At 46.5% G+C, this 25,279-nt stretch overlaps 1 protein-coding gene across 1 annotated transcript in view; it reads right to left on the bottom strand.

The window, feature by feature from the left end:
• RPRD2 (regulation of nuclear pre-mRNA domain containing 2) overlaps window positions 1–21,725 on the bottom strand; it is a 708,220-nt gene extending 686,495 nt beyond the window's left edge. The window contains exon 1 of the mRNA XM_069649727.1: window positions 21,103–21,725. Coding sequence (XP_069505828.1) covers window positions 21,103–21,292 — 190 coding nt within the window. The 5' untranslated portion in view covers window positions 21,293–21,725. The remainder of the gene's footprint in view (window positions 1–21,102) is intronic.
• Window positions 21,726–25,279: the final 3,554 nt, after the last annotated feature.

Raw genomic sequence — 25,279 nt, 5'->3', positions numbered from 1 at the left:
TTTAGGGTTGACATTCTGTAAATGAAACTGTCATGGGTGGACCCTGGATAGTTGGCATATACTGAGGTGATGATTCCCTTGTCATCACATGCTACCTGCACGTTGATGGAGTGCCAGTGCTTGCGGATTCTGTAGATGTGCTCAGTTGCCCTGGGAGGACGTAGAGCCACATGGGTGCAGCCAATGGCTCCTCCTCCTCCTCCTCCTCCTCCTCCTCCTCCTCCTCATCCCCATCCCCATCCCCATCCCCCAACCACTGCAAGGAACGGTATATTCGTCTGAGCTTGTTTGTTGTTTGCGTGCACTTTTATGCTGCGTGGGTCCACGTACACCTGCTTCCTGCAGGTGGACGTGTTTCCGTATTAGCGCATCTTTTTTTGGCACACACGTTAGCCCCGTTCGAGTCCATGAATACGTGTTGTAGGCACACGTGTGGGTGTTCTGCGCATTTGCCTCCTGTACTTCCCCCGTGACGCCCACATTTTCACACATTGTTCCCCATTCCGCGTGTTACGCCCTATGTTACGCCTACTTTTGTTGTGTGCGCGTAGCGCACACTGTTTGAAGACGTGTGCGCCACGCAGGATTTTAGCGCACATCCATGGATTTACATGTGAACCGACTTCCATGAATCGCTGTGCGCGGGTTTCGCTGCGATTTTGGCACTTGTGCTGCGTTTCGCACGCTTGCGCAGAAATTTTCAGCGCACATTAATTCCATGAATCGGCCTGTTAATTTCTTCAATTAGGCTAGCACAGTGACTGGAGCAAACAGTAACTTGTTGGGCTAATGCATTTTCGAAGTAATTCCTTCTTCAGAGCCCGTTTATGAATTCTAACAAAGTAATATTCAGAATATCATGTCAATAGTGCGATGCACCAAATCCAAATAATAATTCCATATTTAAATGTAACATAACAGTGTGCGTAGCAATATTTCAAAATTACACAGGGCCCCCACAAGCACAAAAAAATAAGTCAATGAATAACTTGGAACAGAAAAGAGTAAACAAATTGGTTGGAGTGTAAAATAGGCTTGATTCGTCCACATTCTTCATGAGATCACCAATGTCCAATTTAGATATATCCTTCAACCGTTCAAATAAGCGTGCATGATTCCATGTCTTATATACATGCAATTCTGTGTTTTCACAGTTCTGTGTTTTAAAAGTTTTAGCAATTTAGCATTGGCTTAATATTGTCTCCACTGTGTTCCCTAGCTTTAGTGGATGTGGCATGCCGTGCGCCCCATTATTGTAATCAATTACTCCATTAGTGAACTGATCCACTCTGTGTGTTAAAGAATTCGTGATGGTGCATGTTTCTATGCACCCGGAGTGACTGACCCATTTGCCGTATTTGGTAGCTTGCACACTAAGTTCCGTGTTATGTTGATCGAGATGCAATGCTAAATAACAGATGCTTAATTTCAGTACTCCTTCTATTGACTATTCTTTACTTTGTAACAGTTTAAGTGCGCTCCATCTATCTTGCTGATGATCTTACCTTCGGGTGGAGGGAGCTCGGTCTTGCTCCTGCAACCGCGATCAGTAAACCTGGTTGCTACACGCAGCGTTACTATAGCTACATTTGTTCCCAAAATGCCAGCGCGTCTGTGGACGCGTTGCTAAGACTACGCTTAGTATCAAAATGGGCGCGCGTGTGTGAACACATCGGCCATGTTGGAAGGGGCACGCTTATGCTCGTGTGTTTATGACTTACTAATGCAGTTATCCAAAAACCAAAATATTAATTGGAAAGAATTTATAGTACGCTCTAATTGCAATAAAAATTGATTATTATTAGTGTTTCAATTGTAAATTACATATTCGCGATCATGGAATCTCTCGCAGTGCTTGTATATGAAGCAAAGATACTACACTTCTTATATGGTGTAAATCATGGTTGTGTTATATGTCACGTAGTGCCCATTTACAGGTTGTTCATGTGGTGTGAATCCATATATACACTTCTTCAATCATCTTGTATTTGTAACATCAACACATGTTTAGCATAAACAAAAATAGCAATACTATTTACAGAAAACAATTAAGATCAAATTCTTTGTTGAGTCCTCGTGGGGAAAGTGCCTCTAAGCGATCTATCCAGTATGCTTCTCTGTGTTGTCTTCTTTTCTTCACATCTGAGTGCGAACCCTGTGCTTCAATGGTTTCTAAAACCTGAAATTTCACCTGAGGGATGTTGTGTTTCTTTTCACAAAAGTGTCTTGCGACCGCAGAGTTGGTGTTGCTATTGCGTATACAGGATTGATGTTCACTTATTCGAATTCTCAGTTTACGTCCTGTTTCCCCCACGTAGTAAAGTCCACATGGGCAACGTATGCAGTAGATGCAATTTTCTGTGTTGCAAGTTGCGTAACATCTGATTGTTATTTTTTCTCCAGTGTAAGGATGTGGGACTAATCCTCCTTTGATCACATTGTTGCAATTGCTGCAATTTAAGCATGGATAAGCCTACACCTCACTGGAGAAGCCAGAGTCCCCCACTTCTCCCCTTCTCGCTCTGCGAGGCCTCTGGCTACGCAAGCACCTACCCCCACAAATATCAACTAAGGAATCGGTACCCTCACTCCAATAATCTATAGACTCGGACCTAAGCCATTAGTTTCCCCCACTTTACACTACATCTGCCACAATGACAAAGCAATTAAAAGCTGGCAAGAACTCAGATATCACTGCCATGTTCACGTTGACCGACAAGGGTAAAAACAGCACCCCCCCCCCTTTAAGCTTACCCCACAGAAATCCCAAGAGGTTACACATGCCCTGGCCACCAAAGACATACAGACTTTTATGGCCGATATTAAGTCTGAATTTCGATCCTGCATGACGGAGCTCACCACCAAGCTGGAACACACTGATCAAAGGGTGACCGAGGTAGAGCAAAGGCTGGGGGGGAGTGGGGGGTGACGGGAGGGGATAGACAACCGCTCCCAGGACCACGCAACCACATTGGAGGAAATCCAATGCTTGCTCAGAACTTTGCAGGATAAATGTGAAATCAGCAAATTTAAACAAGATGATCTTGAAAATAGGGCCCGACACACCAACCTCCGAATTCGAGGGGCACCAACCTCAGTCCCGGATAAAAACCTGGCAGAATATGTAGGTGACTTCTTCCAATCCCTGCTCCCAAAACTGGATAAATCTCAACTCCTTCTGGATCACACTCACAGGTTGCACCCACGCCGGGGAGTTGACTCAGATCTCCCCCCTGATGTCATAACTAGAGTGCATTTTTTCCACTACAAAAGGAGGCCATCTCTGCAATCAGCCGCTCTCAAGACGAACTTTCCTTCCAGGGTTCACCTCTTCAGGTCTACCAAGACCTCTCGCTACTTACACTCCAGAAGAGGAAATCTCTCCGGCCTCTGACTCCCTTCCTGCAGGAGCATCAGATCCGCTACAGATGGCTATTCCCGACTGCCCTGCAGTTTTCCTAGAACCGCACCCTACGTAGAACTAGTCCCCTTGAAGACACCAACAAAATCATGCACCCATCTTCACCCGAAGAAGCCACATCACCAAGATCGGAGGACACTACTGATGTGGGACCCGTCTCCCTCCCGAAACCTAGGCGGTCCTCCTGGTCGAAGGTGCCACGGAACAGCAGGCAGAGGTAGGCTGGTGCAGAACCGTAACTTGCGGAACTCTATTTCACACTTCCACCGCCGCCCCCCCCCAGCTCTATCTCAAAGGAATTGGTAGAGGATAGGGTGAGGTGGAGATGCGCTAGATATTGCAACAATAAGGCACACAAATAATATAGTTCTCCGTGTTAATTGTCCGCTCGATTTACGAGTCATATTGAGGGATCCCCCATTCACGATTTATCAACACAATCATTCTGCGTACGCCTTGAGAACGACCAGCGTGTCGAAACACGTGTCGGCTGTTTCTGCTACTATTAAACATCAACTATATTATTTGTGTGCCTTATTGTTGCAATATCTAGCGCATCTCCACCTCACCCTATCCTCTACCAATTTTTAGTTCCAGCCAGGGTGGTCTGGCTGTGTAGGTGGTAATGCTGCTGATATTTTATTAATTCTTTTGATAATACTTTTATTTCAATCAGTGATTACTAGCGCACAGACCGTACTTGCGAACCCACAGCCTTTCTTCAACTATCTCAAAGGAACTTCACCGATTCTGACCCAACTTAAGAACAACTATTACTAATGCAGCGGGGCCGCACTCACGGCCTATGCCCATTTCCAAGGCACATCCCACCTATGAGTCCTTGGAATCCCATGTTACTCTTACCTACTCGATTGGCCCGGTTGGCCATGGGAAGGGATGTACTCACAATGTCGGCCCCCCCACCAGTTAAAGCTACGGCCCGCCGTTGGGGTCTTGTGTTAAAACCCCAAGTGCAGGGTGACATATTTCCAGCATTCTCCCAAGATGGCGACTAACTCACACCCCTCGCCCCCCAGATGCGCAACGGAGAGGGACCCAACACAGGAGCAGCAAACCCTAAATTTCTTACCCTCAATGTCAACGGACTGAACACCCCCGCCAAATGTAAATCGATTCTACACAAGCTTCAGTATGAGGTCGCAATGGTGGCTCTGCTTCAGGAGACTCACTTACTACCGATGGACTTCGGGCCTCTTCACTCCTGAGCCTACCCACTTCAGCTTTTTGCCTCAGGCGGCTCTAAGAAGGGAGGCACCGCAGTCCTCTTCAGGAAAGGCCTGAACCCTCAGGTCCTGGAAACAAAAACATGCCTGTAAGGACGATTTGTTGCAGTCAAATGCCTATTGCTGGGAGACCTATACACTTGTCTCAGTATACACCCCCAATTCTGGGCAAGCAGCTTTCTATGATTCACTGGGCTCCTCGCTTGCTCCCTTCACAGAAGGCCAAGTAATAATTAGGGAAGACTTCAATGGTGTACCAGATCCCGCAAAAGACAAATCTCACCCCCACAGCCCCGGATACTACACTCAGGCGCTTAGTCTTCTGCGCCTGTTTTGGATCGCTAGAAGTAGTGGACTCGTGGCGGGTGCTCCATCCCTCCGAAAAAGATTTTTCCTTCTTTTCCTACGTTCACCGAACATTTTCAAGGATTGACCTCCTTCTGACATCTCCCCAGATGCTCGCCTACGCCAATGATGTATCGATCGGCCTGCGAATCCTGTCTGATCACGCTCCAGTAACCCTGGAGATCCGAGCATATGAACCCAAACCTAACTCTCTGTGTAGATGGAACTCTTTATGATCCAATTCTTAACGAAATGCCACTCAGGGACAAGATCGCAACATCAATTAAAAACTTTCTCAGGGAAATCCCGGTCGAAGACACCTCCCCGGTAATCAACTGGGATGCATTGAAAGCGGTGATCAGGGGAGAACTGATCGCACAGCGAGTGACATTTCACCGTAGTAGGTGACAGGCTTGTTTATTCCTTGAAGACGAACTTAAAGCAGCGGGGGAGACTCGCAAGGAAAAAGGCTGGTCCCCCCAAGACACAGCGGGCACCCGCACCGCCAGAAAGAAGCTAGAGGCCCACTACACTGAACACAAAGCACAGCTTTTGGCTAAAACCAAACAATTTGATTATGTCAAGAACAAGGCGAACAAGTTGCTGGTGGCTAAACTGCCTAAAGCAAAGCGCAGCAGCACCATTATTGAACTACGAGACCCACATGGAGTGGCAACATGCGGAATTGAAAAAAACAACTAGTGGCGGGCCACTTGGTCCAGGTAATGACGGCACCACCGCAGGACCTGACTAAACAAAAAGAATACCTACAGGAAGCGGCCCTCCCCCGCCTACACAACTCATCTAGGGAAAGCCTGGGGGCTCCGATCACAGGTGAGGAGGTCGAGGAAGCCATCAAGTCTCTCACATCCTAGGCATGACGGATTTTCCTCTGGGTTCTACAAAATGTTTAAACCCCAGCTGGTTCCCCCCCTCTCCCTGGTGGCGCTCTTCAACTCCTTTAAGGAAACGGGCACGGTGACCCCCTCAATGCAACAATCGATCACCATCCCCCTGCCCAAACCAGGAAAAGACCCGAGAGACGCGGCTTCCTATAGGCCAATATCCCTGCTGAATATTGATGCTAACTTATACTTCAAAGTTCTCGCTAACCGCCTGGCACGCATACTACCCGACATAATTCACCCCGACCAAGCAGGCTTTATTTTGAATAGACCGGCAGGAGATAACATCCGCAGAGCCCTGGACCTGGTGGACCTCACTTCTCGAGACTCCAAGGGGTTGGTGTTGATGGCCCTAGACGCTACCAAGGCATTCGATAGGGTGGACTGAGCCTTATGCTGGAGGCCTTTGGGTTCGGCCCGGCGTTCCAAGCAATGGTTCTGGACAATTATAAATCACCAAAGACCTTCCTCAGGATCAATGGCTCACTCTCTGCCCCAATCCCGCTGACCAGTGGTACCAGACAGGGCTGGCCGCTATCCCCACTGCTATTTGCCCTCATCATGGAACCCTTCATAAGATCAGAAGCAATAACCAGATCAAGGGCCCCCGGGTCAGCCCATCTCAGCACAAAAATTGCCCTATACGCAGATGACGTGTTGCTCACGATCTCGGAGGCCCGCTCCTCAATTTCAACAAATCGGTAGCCCTGGGTGTGGGCCTCTCCCCGGAGGATCTGGAGGCACTGGCCCGATGTGTCCAATTGCATGGAAGGTGAAGGCTATTCCATACTTGGGGGTCCATTTACCCGCAAATCCGAAGGACACATCAGGCCAACTTTCCACAGCTCTTTAAAGAACTAGGAGATATGAAGCGTTGGGCGACCCAAGAAATCTCCCTGATGGGACGCATAACTGCCTGTAAAATGAACTTACTCCCAAGATTCCTAACGCCTGCTCTTCCCTCCCTGTCGCAATCCCAGCCCCTGCCCTCTATGACTTGCAGAGAAAAATGCTCCGATTTATCTGGAGGGGAAAGAAGGCCAAGACCCCACCAAAAAACAATGCTGAGCAACGCAAGACTATGGGGACTGGGGGTCCCCGACCTGCAATCCTATAGGGTGGCAGCGCAACTAGCGCTTATTCTCGCATGGCAAATATCCACTGATCGACCCAGATGGGTGGAAATAGAACAATCACCGCTGCCGCTCCCCCTACGGTTTCTTCCACACATCTCGCCCTCTCTCAGGGAACGATGGGGAGGACTCTTGCTGCTGTCTAAGCACACCCTGAACTCCTGGGACTGGGCGCTGAAGCATAAGGAAATCCTGAGGGGACTGTGCCCGCTATCCCCAATCTGTTGCAACCCGATGTCGCACGGGGCAAACCCCTGAAATTTCCAGAACTGGATAGCGGGAGGCCTCGAAACCTTGTACCGACTGTATACGGGAGGCATACCTTGCACTTTTGAACAATGTAAGGAAAAGTTTCAACTCCAAGAAAGAGACAGATTCACGTACATTCAGCTTTGTCACTGGTACTCCCATCCCCAAACTGCCACGCGCCCTCTCACTCCCCTCAAGCTAACTCTCAAGGACCTTCCAGCCCGAGGCAGAATTTCCAACCTATACAGACAATTTCTGGAGGGGGACTTCCTTGTTTCAAAAACTCAATGTATGGCCCAATGGGAGGCTGATCTGGGACACCCGGTTGAGGACCAGGCCTGGGAGGCTATCTGGACCCGAGCACATACATCTTCTACTGTGTCACCAACAGAGAATGTGCGTACAAAATGTTGCTACGTTAATACTACGCCCCCTTCAGGCTTCATCATATGAACCAATCCCTCGACCACTTCTGTTGGAGAGGGTGCGGCAGATCGGGTTCTTTTTTCCACATGTGGTGGACATGCCCAAAGACCCAACAATTCTGCAGGCTATGTTCAGCCATTATCGAACAGATCACCCAGACGACCCTCCCTCTGGAGCCTGAGCCCGTCCTCCTGGGGGACCCGATACCCGGGATCTATCCGCGCTCCGGAAGCAGAGCCAAACTGCTGACCCAATGCCTTCTGGCAGGGAAAATAGTGATAGCCCGTTACTGGAAAACCCCGGACAGCCCCTTCATGTCTCAATGGTGGGGGAAAATATGGGACATTCTGATTGCTGAAAAGGTAACAGCAGCAAGGGCCGGAATCCTCCACCACTTTCAGAACATTTGGGCCCCAGTACTGGAGTAGGACTTGAAATTTCCAGCTTTGACATATAAGCCTATCAACAACCGGTGGGCCCTGGCAGAAGCAGACACAGAAAACACAGACTAACGCGAGGCGCCCCTGGACTAGGCGCCTGGAGGATTGGAGGGTATTGTTTTGATTTTGTGGATTTGCTTTATATGTCTTGTTTAAGTGGCATCGTGCTCACCCAAACTTGGTTTAAAATAAACATTTTTTCAACAATTTTTTTTTTTTTTTTTTTTACATAGCCATAGACTAGAAGATATTTTATCCGGAAGGGGTAGCTTTTAGCATAGCGAAGCGAACGAAGAGCAATTTGAGAATCATTTCCTACACTTATTTTGCAGAGAATGAGAAAATATGCATAGCGCAATGTATAAAGAATTATGAGGAGGCGACAGCGCATCTTAGATCACACAGGGTAATGCAACGCGTTTATATCGCGTAGAAAGCCCCATCACGCCGTAGCCACAGTGACTATTGCTAGATGGGTTAAAGAGGTGATGCAATGGGCTGGTATTGACTTGTCTTTGTTTGGCGCACATTCAGTTAGGGGAGCAATGGCGTCTAGAGCTTTCACAGCTGGTGTTTCATTTCAAGACATTGTGAAGTCAGCTGATTGGTCTTCGGAGTCGACTTTTAAGACATTTTATTTCAAGCCTGTATCAGACATAAATAGGGTGGTAGCTAGCTTTGAACAAGCATAATGCTCGCCTCCTGTCTTGACATAGAATGAAGATTGCCCAGGCTTACAGCGCAGGGTAGTCTTGATTCTATTAAAGACACAGAGGTGAGCATTATATCCCAACCAGAATCGCAAAAGTCTTGATGGATTTCATGCAAGTGTGCACTGTACAAGACATTTGGCGCATTCCTACCCTCATGGTGTCTTTTTCATTCCTTGTAGGAGACTATCAGAAAGCGTCTTGAGGAAGCTGATGGAATTAATTCTTGGATCTTGATGAAGCCACGTTGCCCCGTTGGACCAGTGAAGCCGACGTTTCGAGGGACATGTTGAGAGTTCTTGGTGCTGGACTAGTTTGCTTGAAGCAAGTTGGACGTTCAAAAAGAATTGTTGGTTGGGCAAAGAAAGAGGAAAGAACCTAGGGCAGGAGGCTCTTATACCCCAGACAAGCACTTGACAGGTGGAGGAGAGGAGCCGCAGGACTAGCAGAGACTAGGAGGCTGACGGGACTCGTAATAACAGAAGGGGAGATTATTTCATTTACCCCTTTTCTGGAGTGTTTTGAAGTGCCGATATGGCAGAAAAAAAAAAAAAAGAGAGAAGCATAATGCTCCCCTCTTTGTCTTTCATATAATCAAAGCCTGGGCAATCTTCTTTGTGAACTTGTAGTGGTAATCCTTTACGAAGCGGGTCTCTTATCTCTAAGAGCTCATGAAGCCTAGAAGCCATTGCTCTTTTATCGTGCATTTTTAGAGCCATCATGGGACTCCTTTAATTGATCTTCCTGTTATGGCTTTAGAACGCAAAAGGTAACCCGGTTAAGGCATACGCCACAAATTGTATGCATTTATTGCAGGAATTAAGAGATTTAATGCAAAACACTCATACAGAATCCATGTGGGGTGGAATTGGCTGGAACACGTAAGGATTGGATTGATTCTTGTCCGGATATTCGTACTTATAGCCTATATGCTCATAGGATGGCAACTTCATGAGCTTTAGATTTAACTTACTGCCTACCAGATGAATATTTTGCATTTGTAACCAGCTTCTTAAAGAGTTAGCCTACTGTCGCTTTTGTAATAATATGACAGAAAGAGAGAATTTGAAGCATTTGGTCATGAAATGTCATGCCATTCTTGCACGAGGCACTTTAAACAATTGGTCCATAGAATGGATTTTATTGATGTTGAAAATGTATGCCAGCAAATATTGTATGGGGAACAGGTATCCATTGCTTTAATTGTACTTTTCTTTGGTTTAAAGCTTTTAAATATTCAATGATTAAAATAATTCCTTAATCACGTTTCCAATGAATTCCTATTGTATGTACTGATTAGTGTGTGTGTATGTCATTTGTAAAAGGATCATATTTTGTTTTTAACCAAATACAATATACAAACATTAAAACAATGTAAGTAGCAAGTCACATCAAAGTAACGCAACCCAACAAAAACAAGATGACAGGCAAGCAACAGTTTTAGCGACTGGGCATTCTACATCTACCCACCCAAGCTCTATTGGCTCAATGTCTACAGTTTAGCCAAAAGATCATATCCCTCCTTTCTTGGCCACCCTTATTTAGTAAGGTGCTCTCTATTGGTGCTCAATTGTTACTGGGGAAAGAGCGATTTGTCCAAGATCACAAAATCCTGACTTGCGGGGAAATAGCTTCTTCTGGTTACCAAGTTGGGAGCTTATCCATTAGGCTTATTTTCCATTCTCTCCTCTCTCAACCCCTCTGTGCATGTGGTCAGTTGGGTGGTACTGATGTGCAGGGCGGTGTGAACAGTACAATAGTGGTCGAGTAGGCGGATGGGGATGATGTGCCAGGATGGAATGGATCCAGATCCACTTGTGGGGCATTCTATAGACTGTTATGCCTTTGTGGGCAAGTTAATGTAGGGGAGGCGGGGTGACAAATTGATACCTGTTCCTGCTGGAAAAGTATTCAATGTCTATTTGCCAAATATAGCCAACACATGTTTTCGACCTCAGCGTCTTTTTCAAGGCCTATTTGGTCAATCGTGTTTTTCAATGTATAAACTTTTCTATAATGACTTAATCTTGATTTTCTGTTTAATCTTAAGTTACTCTTATATAGTTACTTTTCTAACGTTATTTATCTCAAACAGCCAGATATGACCGATTGCGTGGTCTTCGTTGGTCTGCAATTTCAGTCAATTGAGTAGTTGAAAACAATGAAAGGGGACACACGGACGGGGAGGGATTCCATCCCCACCAGAGAATGTTTTCGGGTTGAAATGGTGCATTGTACAGCAAACTTTGTGAAACATGTGGCTAAAAAGCCAGACCGTTTCGCATGAAAAAAAATCCAACAGATGCAATCCATTAACAGCACACATGAGCATTTCCCCCCCAACACAAAAGTTTCTGGATTCCTTTCCCACAATATATTCCATAATAAAAAACATTTCATGCTGGCTGTACCAAAATATGTCAGCATTCACAGAAAACCTATATGTAGTGTGAACCAATGAACAACAATCACCACTAACCCTTCACCAAGTGGCCTATGTGCAAAAATGCTCTTAGTACGCATCACAACAATCCCAAAAAAAAGAAAATTATATATATATGGAAAAAGACAAAATTATACACAAACCACATATAGCTTCATATAAAATTCTGCTAGAATGAATCTCAAATTCTCAAAACAGTTAGCACGGATACTCCACAGTAGATGGCTTTCAACTAGCCCAACATGTTTCTGTTCAAAGTCAACGGGGAGCAGAGGGAAGAACCATGCATCTGAAAAACGCCCAAAGTCTCAGTGCTTCACAGTCTTCATGTAACAGAACCGGAGTCCAATCCAGCAAGAACAATTTTTGTCATGCACCAACGCTGACAATTTCTCATGTGAATATCGCCCAAAATGTTGATAACCACTCTGATTTGGATGGCGTTAGTTTGCCTTTCCAGTTCTGCCCCAGAGCTAACCTCCCCGCACTCAACATGCCCTGAACTACCTGCGGGAAGCCACTCGAGTCCTATTCCGAGGTAGGAACACCAAAAAGTATTTCAAGGGGACTCTTGGCCACAGAGAAACCCATTATATCCTATAAAACCATGTACCTCATTCCTCACATTCCCTAAAGCACAGGGGGAGAGCCCCGGAAACATTTGACAGCATGTCCGGGGGACAGATGCCATGCATAAAGGATCTTAAAATTGTGTTCCATCGCTGCAGTGTACAAATTACCCGAAAAAAGAGCCTCATATATTCTAGACCAAGTAGAGTCCTCTAGTACAAACCCAGGTTTTTCATCCCAGAAATGTTTAAAACGTTGTCTACCTTGCAGCTGGGCCGTAATCAAAGCCCCATTAATTCTTGAGACCCCCTCCGTGAGAAGGACTCTACAATCACCTTCTCGAAGGGCGCGAGAGGATGTGCTAGTACCTTGCTCGGGGGCAGGGGGGGGGTTAAGGTTTCCTTTTATGCATAGATAATCAAATATTGTCATCAGGCTATCCCCCCCAATCACCTCAACCAGGCTGTTCTACTCTATGAAGGTATTCTGTCGGAACAGCTGGGGAGCCCTTTCCAGGCCCATGTCTGACCACTTCTGCATGTTTCTTAGACCCCTTTTACCTAGGTCGAGGGAGGGACCCCATATGGAAGAAAGAAGGGAAGGCCAGGAGGAAAGGGCAAGATTCTCCCTGGAGGGCCTCCTGAGTTCCCATAAAACCATGAGTGTGGGATGTGCCTTCACCCTGAGGGGGAGCTCACTGCTAGGGGACCACAACAAGTCTCTAACTTTTTTGTAGGGTGCGTGTGGGTATCTTCGATGTAAGACCTAAAGGTGCGCATCTCATCTCTCATATGCTCCAACATGACCCTAAACTGGGCCGCCTTATAATATAAGCAAAATCTTAAACGGAACCCCCCAAAGGACCTTGTGAGAGTCAAGGAGTCATGTCTAACCCTGGGTTTCTTACCATTCCAAATAAAACGCTGAATCATGAAGTGCATGGACTTAAAATAAGACTCTGGAATCCTAGTGGGGAGGGAAGTGAAGAGATAGAGAAGGCGGGGGGAGGATGTTCATTTTGACGGACATCATTCGGCCGAACCACAAGAGGGTCAGGGGAGCCCACCTAGCTAGATCCGACTTTATTTTGGAAAGGATCGTGGGAAATTTTATTCAAAGAGGGACCCCATGTCTCTAGGGATGTGGACCTTGAGGTGTAGAATGGTGTTATGTACTACTTTAATGTCCCGCACTATATCCCCTCTCTCAACGCCCCGGGAGCCCGATCCCACTGGCATTCAACATAATTTTGTCAGATTGATCTTCAAGGAAAAATATATGGGCGGAACCCTCTTTTTTCGGGGGCCTGACTTAGAGGGTTGAGAAGTACAGAATTATAGGGGGGGGGTGGGAAGAGTCAAAAGCTTCCCTGGCCAAAGGCATGACAGGGGGTCAACAAGGCCTTGCAAGAGAGCTAGAAAACTGTTAGCTCAGAAAAGAAATAACTGAGGTACAAAAAAACAGATTTATTTTAACAGAAAGACATGTTTCCAGAGTGTTCGTGCGCCGTAGCACAACACATATGCATACCAAAGAACATTTGTAGTCTGCATAATAGTGAGTTAGTACATCGTAGTGACAGTCCATTTCATGTATTGTTTGATATCACAATACATTAACATTGTCGACACTTAGGTTGGTGTCTGGTTCGGTGAATGGATGGCAAAGAGCAGTGGCTGATAGAAGTGGAGCAGCGCTGCAGGGTAGGTACCGAACTGTCTTCAGGACATAAAGGTCATAGTCAGACTGAGTTACTTGGGAAGGGGGTCATCCTATAATAAGAGAGGAGACTGCGTTAAAAACTGAACTGGGTGGTTTCCACTAATGGTGAAAAAAGTAAAGCTAAGGACATACCATGTTGAAATTGGTTGATGCCATGGCTGAGGTCTTGCTATTTGCAGCTGCTAGAAATTCGACTGGGCCGGCATTCTGCAGGAGTTAGAAGCCCAAATCTAAGTAAAAGGAGTCAACGAATGACTAGTAAGGTTGAGAAAACAAGTGGTGATTGGTCATGCTTGAAAAAGGAAGGAATGACCGACTATGCGAAGGCTGAAAAACCTGTGTACAGTGGGCTGCCATGACTAGAACTCAGGTGGAGAGCACGGATGTTGGTAAAGTACATAAGTGAGTAATCCGGACAACGACGGATGCGTAAAGTTTAAACAAAGGTTCTGACAAAAAGATTCTGTCAAAAAGATGGGCTGCGTGAACCATCTGTGAGTGATTAATTGAATGGAGGGTGAAGTGGCATGTCTCTGGTGAAGAGGGGAGCGCATCCCTTCCGTGTAAAGTGGGAGTCAGAGATGCCCAGGGCAGAATTTGTGTTATGAAATGAGGCTGAAATCTTCCTCAGCTTGCGAGAGATAGTGCACGGATGTTCAGTTTTTCTGTCCACATCGGGATCGAGAACCATGTTAAAAAATCACCTCCCACCAAGAGAAACCCCTCTGTAAATTCCATGATATTTCGACTTAGTCACTTCCCAAAACTGATCTTGGGCTTCATTCGGGGCATAGACTAAAACCAGTGTCACCTTGTTATCTCCGATTTCCCCCTTAACCATCAAAAAACGGCCCTCGATGTTTTCGCTGTGTTTGTGGGACAAATTGAGCTTTCGAGGAAATAACTATCACTACTCCCCTTTCTTTAGTCCGGCAAGAAGCGTGAAAGACCCCCACTGTACAAGGTTGGCTCTAAGGAGGCAATTCCCTACCCCTCGCCCAGTGAGTTTCCTAGGAATAGCACATGAAGTTTCAACCTCTTAAATTCCCTAACCACCAAGGATCTTTTATGGGGGAGGAGGGGAATTCAAACCTCTGACATTTAGTGAACCCAGGGTCAGTTATTGGTTGGAGTCAGCCATTAGGGAGACAATCGATCCTCAACATTCCCTCAGGGAGACGCACATGAGCCGTGCTCCCCAGACAACTCCCTATCCTCCGATCTCTAAAAGAACCAAAAAAAGTTTCCAAAGGAAGTGGATTCCAACTCGGAAATAAAATAAGCTTCAACTCCAAAGACATCAATTGAATAACCCCCAACAACCTCCCCCTCCCCAAGCGCATGGATTACACGTGACATTGTGGCTGTCACCAAGCCAGACCACCAGCGTCCACCTCCGAGGAGTGAATGCACATGACACAAAAATTGAGCTCCCCCTCCCGCTCTCCAAAGCATCAACCCAGAAGACTACGCTCTCGCCTCCCACACCCAGATCCCTAGGAGATGCAAAAAGCATCCCAGCAATACCATCCCTTCAAACAAAAAGGAGCAATGGCGGCTACATAACCTTCAAGAACCTTAACAAGGCCATGGCCCCCACAAAACTGATCTGAGTGCGAGCAGAAGGCCAGATAAGGTCAGACTTTAGACGCGCCAGGCGAGATCTGGGGCACCATCCTATATTTCCTATGACCCAGCACTCGAAGCTTTTCAGAAGGCCCGCTGGGGGCTCGGGACTGGGACAAGTCTATTCCTTCGCCTTCCTGGTTGTCCCCCGGCTTGGGAATCACCCAGAATCTCGCTGAATATCATCTTCAGTGACCAAGGAGTATTTAAAACCGTCAAATTTAAATGAAAGGGAGAAAGGGTGGCACCATCTGTATCTCATTCCTTTAGACTGAAGCCATCTCGTTGGGGGACCACACAGGCGTCGGCGGTCCAAAGTAAAAGCTGAGAGGTCTTGATATATCGTGACTTTGGTATCTTCCCAAGTGATGGGGCCCATTTCCCTTGCCAGATCGAGAATCTTAGTCTTCTCCGAATAGTAGTGAAACTTCACTTGGATCGATCTAAGCCCTCTGTTGGGGACACGCGCTCTATGAGCCCTGTCAATCGTTGGTTCATCGGTGTTGCCCTCATTAAACAGTTTACTGATCACTGGGAATGTTTGTCTGGGTCTTCCCTTCCAGTTTCCGGGACCCCCGAGGAATCTCAGATTGCTCCACTGCTCCCTATTTTCCAAATCGTCCAGCTTAAGAGCGCACTTCTCCTCCCTTCTCTCCGGCTCCGACAAGTGCATGTCTGAGTTTCCATAAGGTCAACTGAGGACTGGTTCGCTTCCAGGGCCTGGAAACGCTCATCAACGGAATCCACTTTTTTAACCAAAGAAACCAGCCTTTTGCTGATGTCTGCCTGGATCTCTTCCAGTAAAGCAGTCGTGTTTTTAACCTCCTGTGCATCCAGGGCCTCAGCTTGCGCCTTGGTTGACATGTTGAGAGAGGCCTGGGCTAAAGGAGAGGCATAGCTATACTTGTGGAGGGACTGGGCCTAGCTCATCCAGGAACATTCCAGGCATTGCCTGGAAAGTTTATTGGGAGAAAATGAAAATGTATAATCCATACATATGTGGAAGACTGTTCTTCCAATATACTGCCAGCTTCAAAACAAAGCTTAAGAAAAACAAGCATACATTTTCACTACGTTGCAGAACACTGAGGAGTTCGCCACAGACTTTAGTCATGGAAAAATTAATATTTTATATCATCTGCCCTTGTTCCACAACAAATAAAGAACAGAAACATGTTGGGCTAGTTGAACGGCATCTATTGTGTATTAACCGTGCTACTCTTTTAGAATTTGAGATTCATTCTAGTGAAATTGTATTTGAAGTTATGTGTGGGTTATGTATAGTCCTGCCTTTTGTTTAAATTGGGATGGTTGAGATGCATACTAGGAGCATTTTTGCACATAAGTCACCTTGTGATGGATTAGTGGCATTGTTGTTCATTTTTTACATTCTACATATAGGTTTTCTGTGCGTATAGTGTATTGTTGTGGCGATTTGTATGCGAGAGACCAAGTCTTTATAGTAATCTCTAAAAATACGAATCAAACTATATATTTAGATGAAAACAAAATAATGTGTCTTTGGCTGGTAGTAAATAATTGGTTGTGACTTTGTAAGCATAACTAATTATAGGAAAAGGAGGGTTTGGTTATATAAAAGGTGTGCTCTACCCGATGCATCCTCTTTCCTATTCAATTCGGGTCACTCCATAGTGTTTATTGGATTAATAACACCACCACCTCATCCAGGTGGATGACAGCTTAAACTCTATTGATTCAGTGTAACCCTAAAATTCTAACAAGGCAGCTCAGGAGAGCCAAATCACCTCCTGCTTTCTCAACCTTCCACTTTAAACTAAACACAAGCAATGTAACATGCAGATTTATGCCGGATTGCACCATCACAACCACGGGAATCCTGGGAATCAACATGAGCTTATCGCATAGCTGTCTACATCTTTAGCTCCATCATATGATGCGCTCTGCCAGGGGCTCCCCCAGTGGGGTCATCTTCTAGACATAACATATACCTTGGGCTGGGCGCTATATCAATATATTTTCCAAATCAATATAGGATGCAAGGCATAAATTACTTTTAAAAAATTGATAGCAGAGTTTGCTAATTAAAGTTTTTTTGATTAGCAAACAGACTCATTTGATTAGCAATTTTGCTCCAATATTGTTAATGTCACTAGATGTTTGTACTGAATACATGAAATGAGCAACAATACAGCAGTTTTGCAAACCACTGGAATAAGACATTAGTGAGAGGAGTCAAACCTTGCAAATTCTTTAAACTTCAGCCTGACCTGCAGGTCAGGTAACCTAGTTTACCTATTAAAACTAAGATAAATGCACTCAACCCATATTAACGGCAGACAACACATTTAAAATGCTATTTCTGTAAAATGGTGCATGCCACTACAAAACCACTTTGGCACACTGCTGCCATCCAGAGCCCAGCCATGGACAGTGAAACATGTATCTCACATATAGTGCAAACAACGTAGGCCTACCAGAACCCCATACACAAACATGCTCACGACCCCCAGAGTCAAGAGAGCCAGAGCAGGTGGGGCCAGCTTCCCATACCTAGCTGCACTACACTGGAATGCCCTACCACCACCACTGCGAGCAGAAGTCTCTCACCTAGCATTCCAAAAATCTATGAAAACCATGCTCTTCAACTAAATCTAGCCTGCACCCCACCTTCACTGGAACGCTTCAAGGTGCCCTAAACATAAAATAGTCTTGAATAATTGGGTAACAAATACTGTGTAACAAATTCTCAATGTACAACAATGTTAACATATACCCGTCATCTGACATGTAACCTATGTATATAACCCTGTATCCCTATGTATGTAACCTTGCGCAACTAAGTCTGCCACAAGTAACAGTGCCATAATGCCTTTGGGCTATATGTGCGCTAGACAAATGTAAAAAATAAATTAAGTAAATGTTAAATGAAAGTTTCAAATATCTCTTGTAAATGCTACTCGCCCTTCATAAAATGTACTCGACTATGCAAGTGAGGCGAAAAGACTTTGCAAGCCATAGATGAGGGTCCGTAAAATGTAAAAGGTTAGCTGCATGAATGGACACAAATAGATATGATAACAGTTTGGCCAGTTGTTTCCTGCAGGTGGTAATATATAATACAATCATAATGCAAAGCGAGCTGTGGAGCCTAACTACAGTGTTTGGTATTGCAGTAGATCTGTAGATGTACAGACTGGATGGAACTATTGATCACTACTTTGCGTAAGCATTTAGTTCGCTTTATAGCAGGCAGAGAACTGGGCAAACAAGGTGGAATTTTGTAGTTTATGGTCATCTCACTTTCAGGGTACCTGGTATAAAGCAACATGGTGATAATATAGAATGTCAATAAGTTGGAGTTCGCTCATAGGTTCAGCACCAGTTGCAAGATTTATGCGAACTGTAGGTTACAGAATTAGGCATGCCATCAAAAGCATTTGATCATGCGATCATGTGCATTTTCAAAAGTGTTCACTCGTCAGTATGATGCATCTTTGCCCAACAAAATAAAATATAGTTAACGCCATTAAATGTAGATATACTAACCTGAACTTTATTGTAAAGCATGGAGAAGATGCAGTGTAATATTGCAATTATGCATTATGTAACAAATTACATTTTAGGAATGAAATTGGATGACAGTCTTTTAAAAGATATATAAAATTGACACATACTGGTCTTTGCCAGACAGAATATAGAAAGCATCATCCCAATTATTTCTGGATTGCAATTATTTGAAAAGGACATTTTTGTCTAGTACGCCCACACATGCCTTTGGCACTTAAGAGTGGAGGAGACTATTACTGCTGCACTCTCTCTCCATTAGCACTTGAAGTGAACAGAGAAAAATGGAATGAAGGGTGAGCGGTGCTTTCATTGAGGAGGGCAACTTAAATAGCTAACTTTGCTACACAAGTGTCCATTTGATTAGAAAACCTACAAAATTGGACAGCAAATTGCTACGCAACACCGCTTATTTTATGCCTTGCGATGAGACAATATAGTTTACATCTAGACAAGTACATTACATATACTACAAGTTATTTACACAGCTGTGTATATTCTCAAACAGGAAGAGGAACCCTGTATTTGCAATTTATTTTGACCAATGTCTTATAATTAAAAAGGTGATTGTGACATCTCACATGTAGTTGTTGGCTTACTACTGAGCATTTAACCCACATAAACAATATCAAGATATATATCGTCTATCGCCAATCAGCCCAAAAATATCAAGATATGACTTTTGATCCATATCGCCTGGCCCTACTATACCCAAGTACCAATGCCACAATCCACATAAAGCCAAACAAGCACTATGGTACTTTCGTTCTTGCACTCAAGAACATCGCGTGTCTAGTAGGTGCATCTCCCTTATAAACATCCCTTCTTTTGTTTTAGTAAATCCACATGCCACAAGGCCAACACAAATTCCAGTGATGTGCTACACAAGACCACTTTACATTATATTACAATATCATTATTTAGGCAGTAACACTTGGACGAGGGAGGTATCCACCATGAAAACTAGCTAAAACGTGATGATATTGTTAAACTTGAAATAATGAAACAGAAAGTATGGAAACAAGTATTGTGGATCATTTAAAAAAATAAAAAAAAAAACACTGAATGGGCAAGCTAAACTCTGTAAGGAGTCAGAAATTCAAAAAAGCAAGCATTGTTATCCAAACAGATATATACACGACCCTACAAGATGGAAAGCAAATTATATACAAAACAGGAATTGCGAATATATTTAAGGAGAAAACAAATGTGCTTCAAAATATATAATTCAACTAAAATATGTAGGCCTACATTTCGTTGCATTCAGCAAAGGTTAAATAACCTATCTTTCTGGAATTGTTGGTTCACAAATCATTCAAAATGCACACGTTTGGGCTAAAGGTCGTATCTTTGCTATCGCATGCCATTTCAACGATCTGAAACATCACATTGTGATCAAGCTACAAAGGAATTATGCATCAGCAAAGGGAAGTGTTAAGGGACGAGAAGTGGCAAGCACATCAAGAAGTTTCTGCAACACAATACTACACGTGCGTACTTAAAACACAGGAATGCGATTGAGATCACACTAGATTAGATCATCTAACAAATCAGAGAGCAATATGGAAAGGAAATGCTTTGTAACCAAATAACATTCGGATGTCAGAGTTGTGTCAAAGTAGAGTTAAAAGACCATTTCAATGCATTCGTGAATTGTGTCTTCGTGTGATATTTAATATAGCACACACATAAAATTAGAGGTTGGGGTAGACCCAATAACCGAGAGCTCATATGAGCTACCAACTGTGCACGACATCTCATTAACAGAGCAGTCAGAGCACGACATTCATAAAACATAAGTGCAAGAAGGTGGTGTTGGGTTTGATGTCCACAAGATGAACATGAAAAAATACGGTTCCTACATTGACAGGTGGTCACTAGTTAAATATTTTCTGCAGGGTGGATGTACACAGACATTAGTGGATATTGACAGGGACTGACCCACGCCACAAACAGTAATGCACATCACACATTACTGTAGCTACATTTGCAGAAACTAAATAAGGTAATGGTAATTTACTGAGATACTTATGTAGTGCCAGAAAAACACGTTATGAGGTTATGATAAACTACTACATAAAACGTGCAGGCGGAAAAATATAGTTCCCAATAGATAAGAGTCCCTCTGTAGTGAAGCCACCAGAGAACGAGCGATGAAGCCCTTTGACAGATACTGTCACTTGCAAGACCAAATACACATATGGGCCCGGTCCATGCTGGTATAACAATAATGAAATACAGGGTTGCACACAGAGCATCCTCAGACAGCGATCAGGTACAGGACTAGTTACTTGTTTCTATCGCTATGTTGTTAATACTCACAGCGCCGAACCCACTTAATCCAGTAGTGCACTATCATGCTGTGATGCTTTCGGTTCTCCAAGCACCAGGCGCTTAAGCTCTGAATAGACTCCATGGTGTTTGTCACGGTTTGCATTTTACGGTCAAGAGCGATCTCTAGGGCCCCGGACAGGGCCCGGCCCTTGGTGTAAGAACTGCTCCCCGCCGCCATCTTCCACCGCACTAGCGGAAACGCGCACGTTGATTGAAACCCGAAGCGCGCACGCCACCTGACGTGAAACTCAAGTCTAGTTACAGTGCTCGACAGGCGACTGAGCTTCAGCCACCTGCGCAACTGGGACTGGCAGAGGAAGCTACACACGGCTGGCAACGCCCCTATTCATACCCCACCCCTGGGGTGCCATGAGGCAGTTAGCATGGTCCCACTTTGAGTCCACTATTCCCTCTCATTCACTGTCCTTTAGCCAACAAGCACCGCCTTCGTTACGTGCCCCGCCCCCTGCCAGACACGCCTTCTCCAGGCGTCCATGGATAACAGGTTCTAAAACTAGTGCCGTGTGCGTTTGTACGGCCTATGTTTACGTCGGACCCGCTGTCTCTCTCGTGACTGACCACCTCCACCAATGTGCGGCGAGCACTGCGCACGCTCAGTGACCGTACCACCTAACAGAACGGACAAGGACAGTTTGGGTTACTGCGCATGCGTCCGACGAGTGGGCCAAACCATTATGTGGGATCCTATGTCATTGCTTAGTGGTCCACTTCAAATCGTAAAGCAAACGTATAAAATCACTCACTGTCAATGAAAATCAGTGTAAATAAAAATGTGTTGGGATAGACAGCCAAAGGCCTTTCGTACACTTGCCAACACAACATATCTAGTTAGTAGGTTACTATTTTAAAGTCGTCCTTCTCCCTACAGATAGATCTCTGCAATACCAGGGGCTTAGGATAGTTAGTAATTTGGGGAGGAGGAGGGCTGGGGTTTACTCAACAAGCTATGCAGTGTACTCAACTAAAAAGTGAAGATGGTAACTTTTACTTTAGTAAGTCATTTTAATAGAAACAATAGCTTTATATCAAGGCGATTGCTGTGTCTTTGGATCTTTTGTTGTATTGCACTACATTTGCAGGATGTATGTCAATCTTAGCCATTGTTGTATATGGCCGCGGGGCCCACGCACACACGCAAACACAGACCACACAAGAATACGCGGGACGCGATGCTGCTTGCTCCGCGTCCCGGCGGGAACTGCCACACGGGCGCACTTTATTCAACTACGCATTCGCGGGACCATAACGAGGCCCGCGCATGCGCACTAAACACAACTGGGACATCACATCCCTTTTTAACTTCAACCAAAACAAACGTAAACAGTTCAACGCGCATCACCTTGCACTCCAGGTATTCCGGACGGCCGTATGACCACCTGAGTCTCACCTTGCCTCATTCAGTTCAGTCACGTGAGTCCAGGACATAGTCCTTGAGATGCCCGGGCAATCGCCTTTCACGGCGGGTAGGGTACCTAGGTGAGGCAGGAGGCGGAGGAGAATCGTCATGTTCCCGCCTCGATGTTTCCTCGCCTTGCCCCCTCTTCGGACCACCTGGCTGGCCCGCCTGCCCGCTCTCCAGATCTTCTGGCGGACCAGCCTGCCCTGCGCCTTCCTCTGTTGGTCCATTCTCTGCCGGTCTTTCAATGCGTTTGAAGAACGACCGGTTGCGCGTGACTGTCCCTCGGTCGCAGGCTGCCGTCACCATGGTGCCTTTGACGTGCGTTACCTTCCACGGGCGCGGCTCGAAGGGCAAGGACAACTTCCCCTCGGGGTGCCTGTTCCGGACCAAGACTGCGTCACCCACTCGCACCTCCTTTTCTTGCAGGCCCCTCCTTTCACTTTCTTTATCATTGCGCCTGGCCCGTACGTCCCGGACACCATCGTCGTCTATTACTCGGGGCAGCCGGCCATCCTCCTCCGGCAACATTCCCCTTGGGCATCGCCCAAATAGTGCCTCAGCTGGGGCCACTCTCGTGGACTGGTGGGGCGTCGTGCGGTATTCCCTCAGAAACTCCACGAGCTTCCTCTCCAGGTCTTCACCGCCGCAGGCGGAGATCCTCAGGACCTTGTTGAGAGTCCTCATCATTCTTTCGGCCTCCCCGTTGGCCCGCGGCCAGAGCGGGGACACCCTGCGATGCCGGATCCCCCTTTCACGGAGGTAGGTCGCGAATTGGCTGCCAGTGAAAGGTGGTCCATTGTCCGAGCACAGGAGGTCTGGGAATCCATGGGTGGCAAACATTTTGTCCAGTGCTTTCGTTGTAAACTCTGTCGCCGTCGAGTGTACCACCTCCACCTCGGGATACCTGGACCATTGGTCCACTGCCACCAGAAAGTACATTCCCCGACCAGTCGAGCCAAAATCCACATGGACGGTTTCCCACGGACGGCAACTGCGCTCCATCGACCTTATCGGCGGAGCTCTATCACCCGGGGCCGCCGCTTGACATTCGATGCACCTTCTCACGAAACTCTCCACTCGCCCCTCCAGGTCCGGAAACCAGACTTTGTTTCTCAGCCGAGCCTTCATTCTGACAATCCCCTGATGTCCAATGTGGGCAAGTTCGAGGATCCTTGACCGCAGTGCCCGTGGGATTACAATTTGCCGCCCTCGAAGAATGAGTCCATCGTCCGCGACTGAGAGCTCATCCTTGACCCTCCAGAGCGCTCGAAGGTCACTCTGCGCCTCCGCTTGCCGGCGGGAGTTGTCCTGCAGCACTTCCCTCCACTCGCCGCTTCTCACAGCATTCTTGACGATGGTGAACACTTCGTCCTTGGAGCATTCCGTTGCCATCTCTAGCCTTGATATTGCCATCGGAAGGGACCCTTCCACCACCTGACACAACAGCCCGTGGCATTCATTCGCACCGATGTCGGTGACAGCGCTCTCCTTGTTGGGATGGCGCGACAGGTAGTCGGCCGGGTTGTTCGTGCCTGGTCGGTATATGAGATTCACCCCGTACTCCATCAGGGCAAGCATCCACCTCTCGATCCTGGGGGGGGTTTTGGAGGCTCCCCCTGCCAGAATGGGCAGGAGTGGCTTGTGATCCGTCACCACCACTACGGGTTTGCCCAGTATGTACAAACGGAAATGGCGACAGCCCCACAGGATGGCTAGCGCTTCCCGTTCAATCTGTGAGTATCTTGTTTCCGTGTCCGAAAAGGCCTTACTCGCATACGCGATGGGGCGCATGTCTCCACGTGCGTCAGGTTGCATTAGCACCGCCCCCACTCCCACCGGACTAGCGTCAACCACCACCTCGGATTCTACTTTGGGGTTGAAGTAGGCCATGGTGTCTCCATCCGACAGGGCATCCTTCAGAGTCTGGAACGCCTCCTGCTCATTGGCCCCCCATTTCCACTCAGCGTCGTTCCTTGTTAGCACTCTGAGTGGCTCCGCCAGCGACGCCAGCCCCTTGATGAAGCGCCCGCAATAAGTTACCATCCCCAGGAAGCTCCTCACTTCCGTAGGGGACTGGGGGGCGGGGGCTTCCTTAATGTCCTTCACTTTGGCTGGGTCGGGCGACACACCAGCTGCGTGGAATATGAACCCGAAAAACCCAATGCGGTCTTTGAAGAACTCACATTTTTGCCGATGGAGGGTGAGCCCCAAGTTCTTCAACCTCAGGAGCGTGTCCTCCAACCTCTTCATGTGTTCCCGTTCCGAGTCCGCGAAGACTAAAATGTCGTCGCTCATGTTCAGCACCCCTTTGAGACCAGCCAACGCTCCTCTGATGGTGTTCTGGAAAACTTCGGCGGCTGATGAGATGCCGAAGCTCAAACGTTTGAACTGGAAGAGGCCGTCATGCGTCGTAAACGTAGTTATGAACCGAGAGTCCGGGTGTAGTTCGAGCTGGTGGTAGCCCGCTCTTAGGTCCAACTTCGAGAACACTCTCGCCCCCTGAAGCTCTCCGATGATGTCATCCAGAGTGGGAGTAAGGTGCCTCTCCCTCTTAATGGCGGCGTTTGGGAGGCGCATGTCCACGCAGATCCTCACGGCCCCTGGTTGCTTTGGCTTGGGGGCCACCACAATCGGGGACACCCAGGGCGTAGGCCCCTCCACTCTCTCAATGATGTCCATCTCCACTAGTGATCGGAGCTCCTCCTCCACTTTCTCCCGCAGGTGACACGGGATCCTGCGGTGCTT

Source organism: Ambystoma mexicanum, chromosome 1p (assembly GCF_040938575.1).
Source record: "Ambystoma mexicanum isolate Mex_15411 chromosome 1p, UKY_AmexF1_1, whole genome shotgun sequence".
NCBI lineage: Eukaryota > Metazoa > Chordata > Amphibia > Caudata > Ambystomatidae > Ambystoma > Ambystoma mexicanum.
The sequence above is the reverse complement of the archived record's forward strand: the minus strand, read 5'-3'. Positions and strand labels throughout refer to the sequence as shown.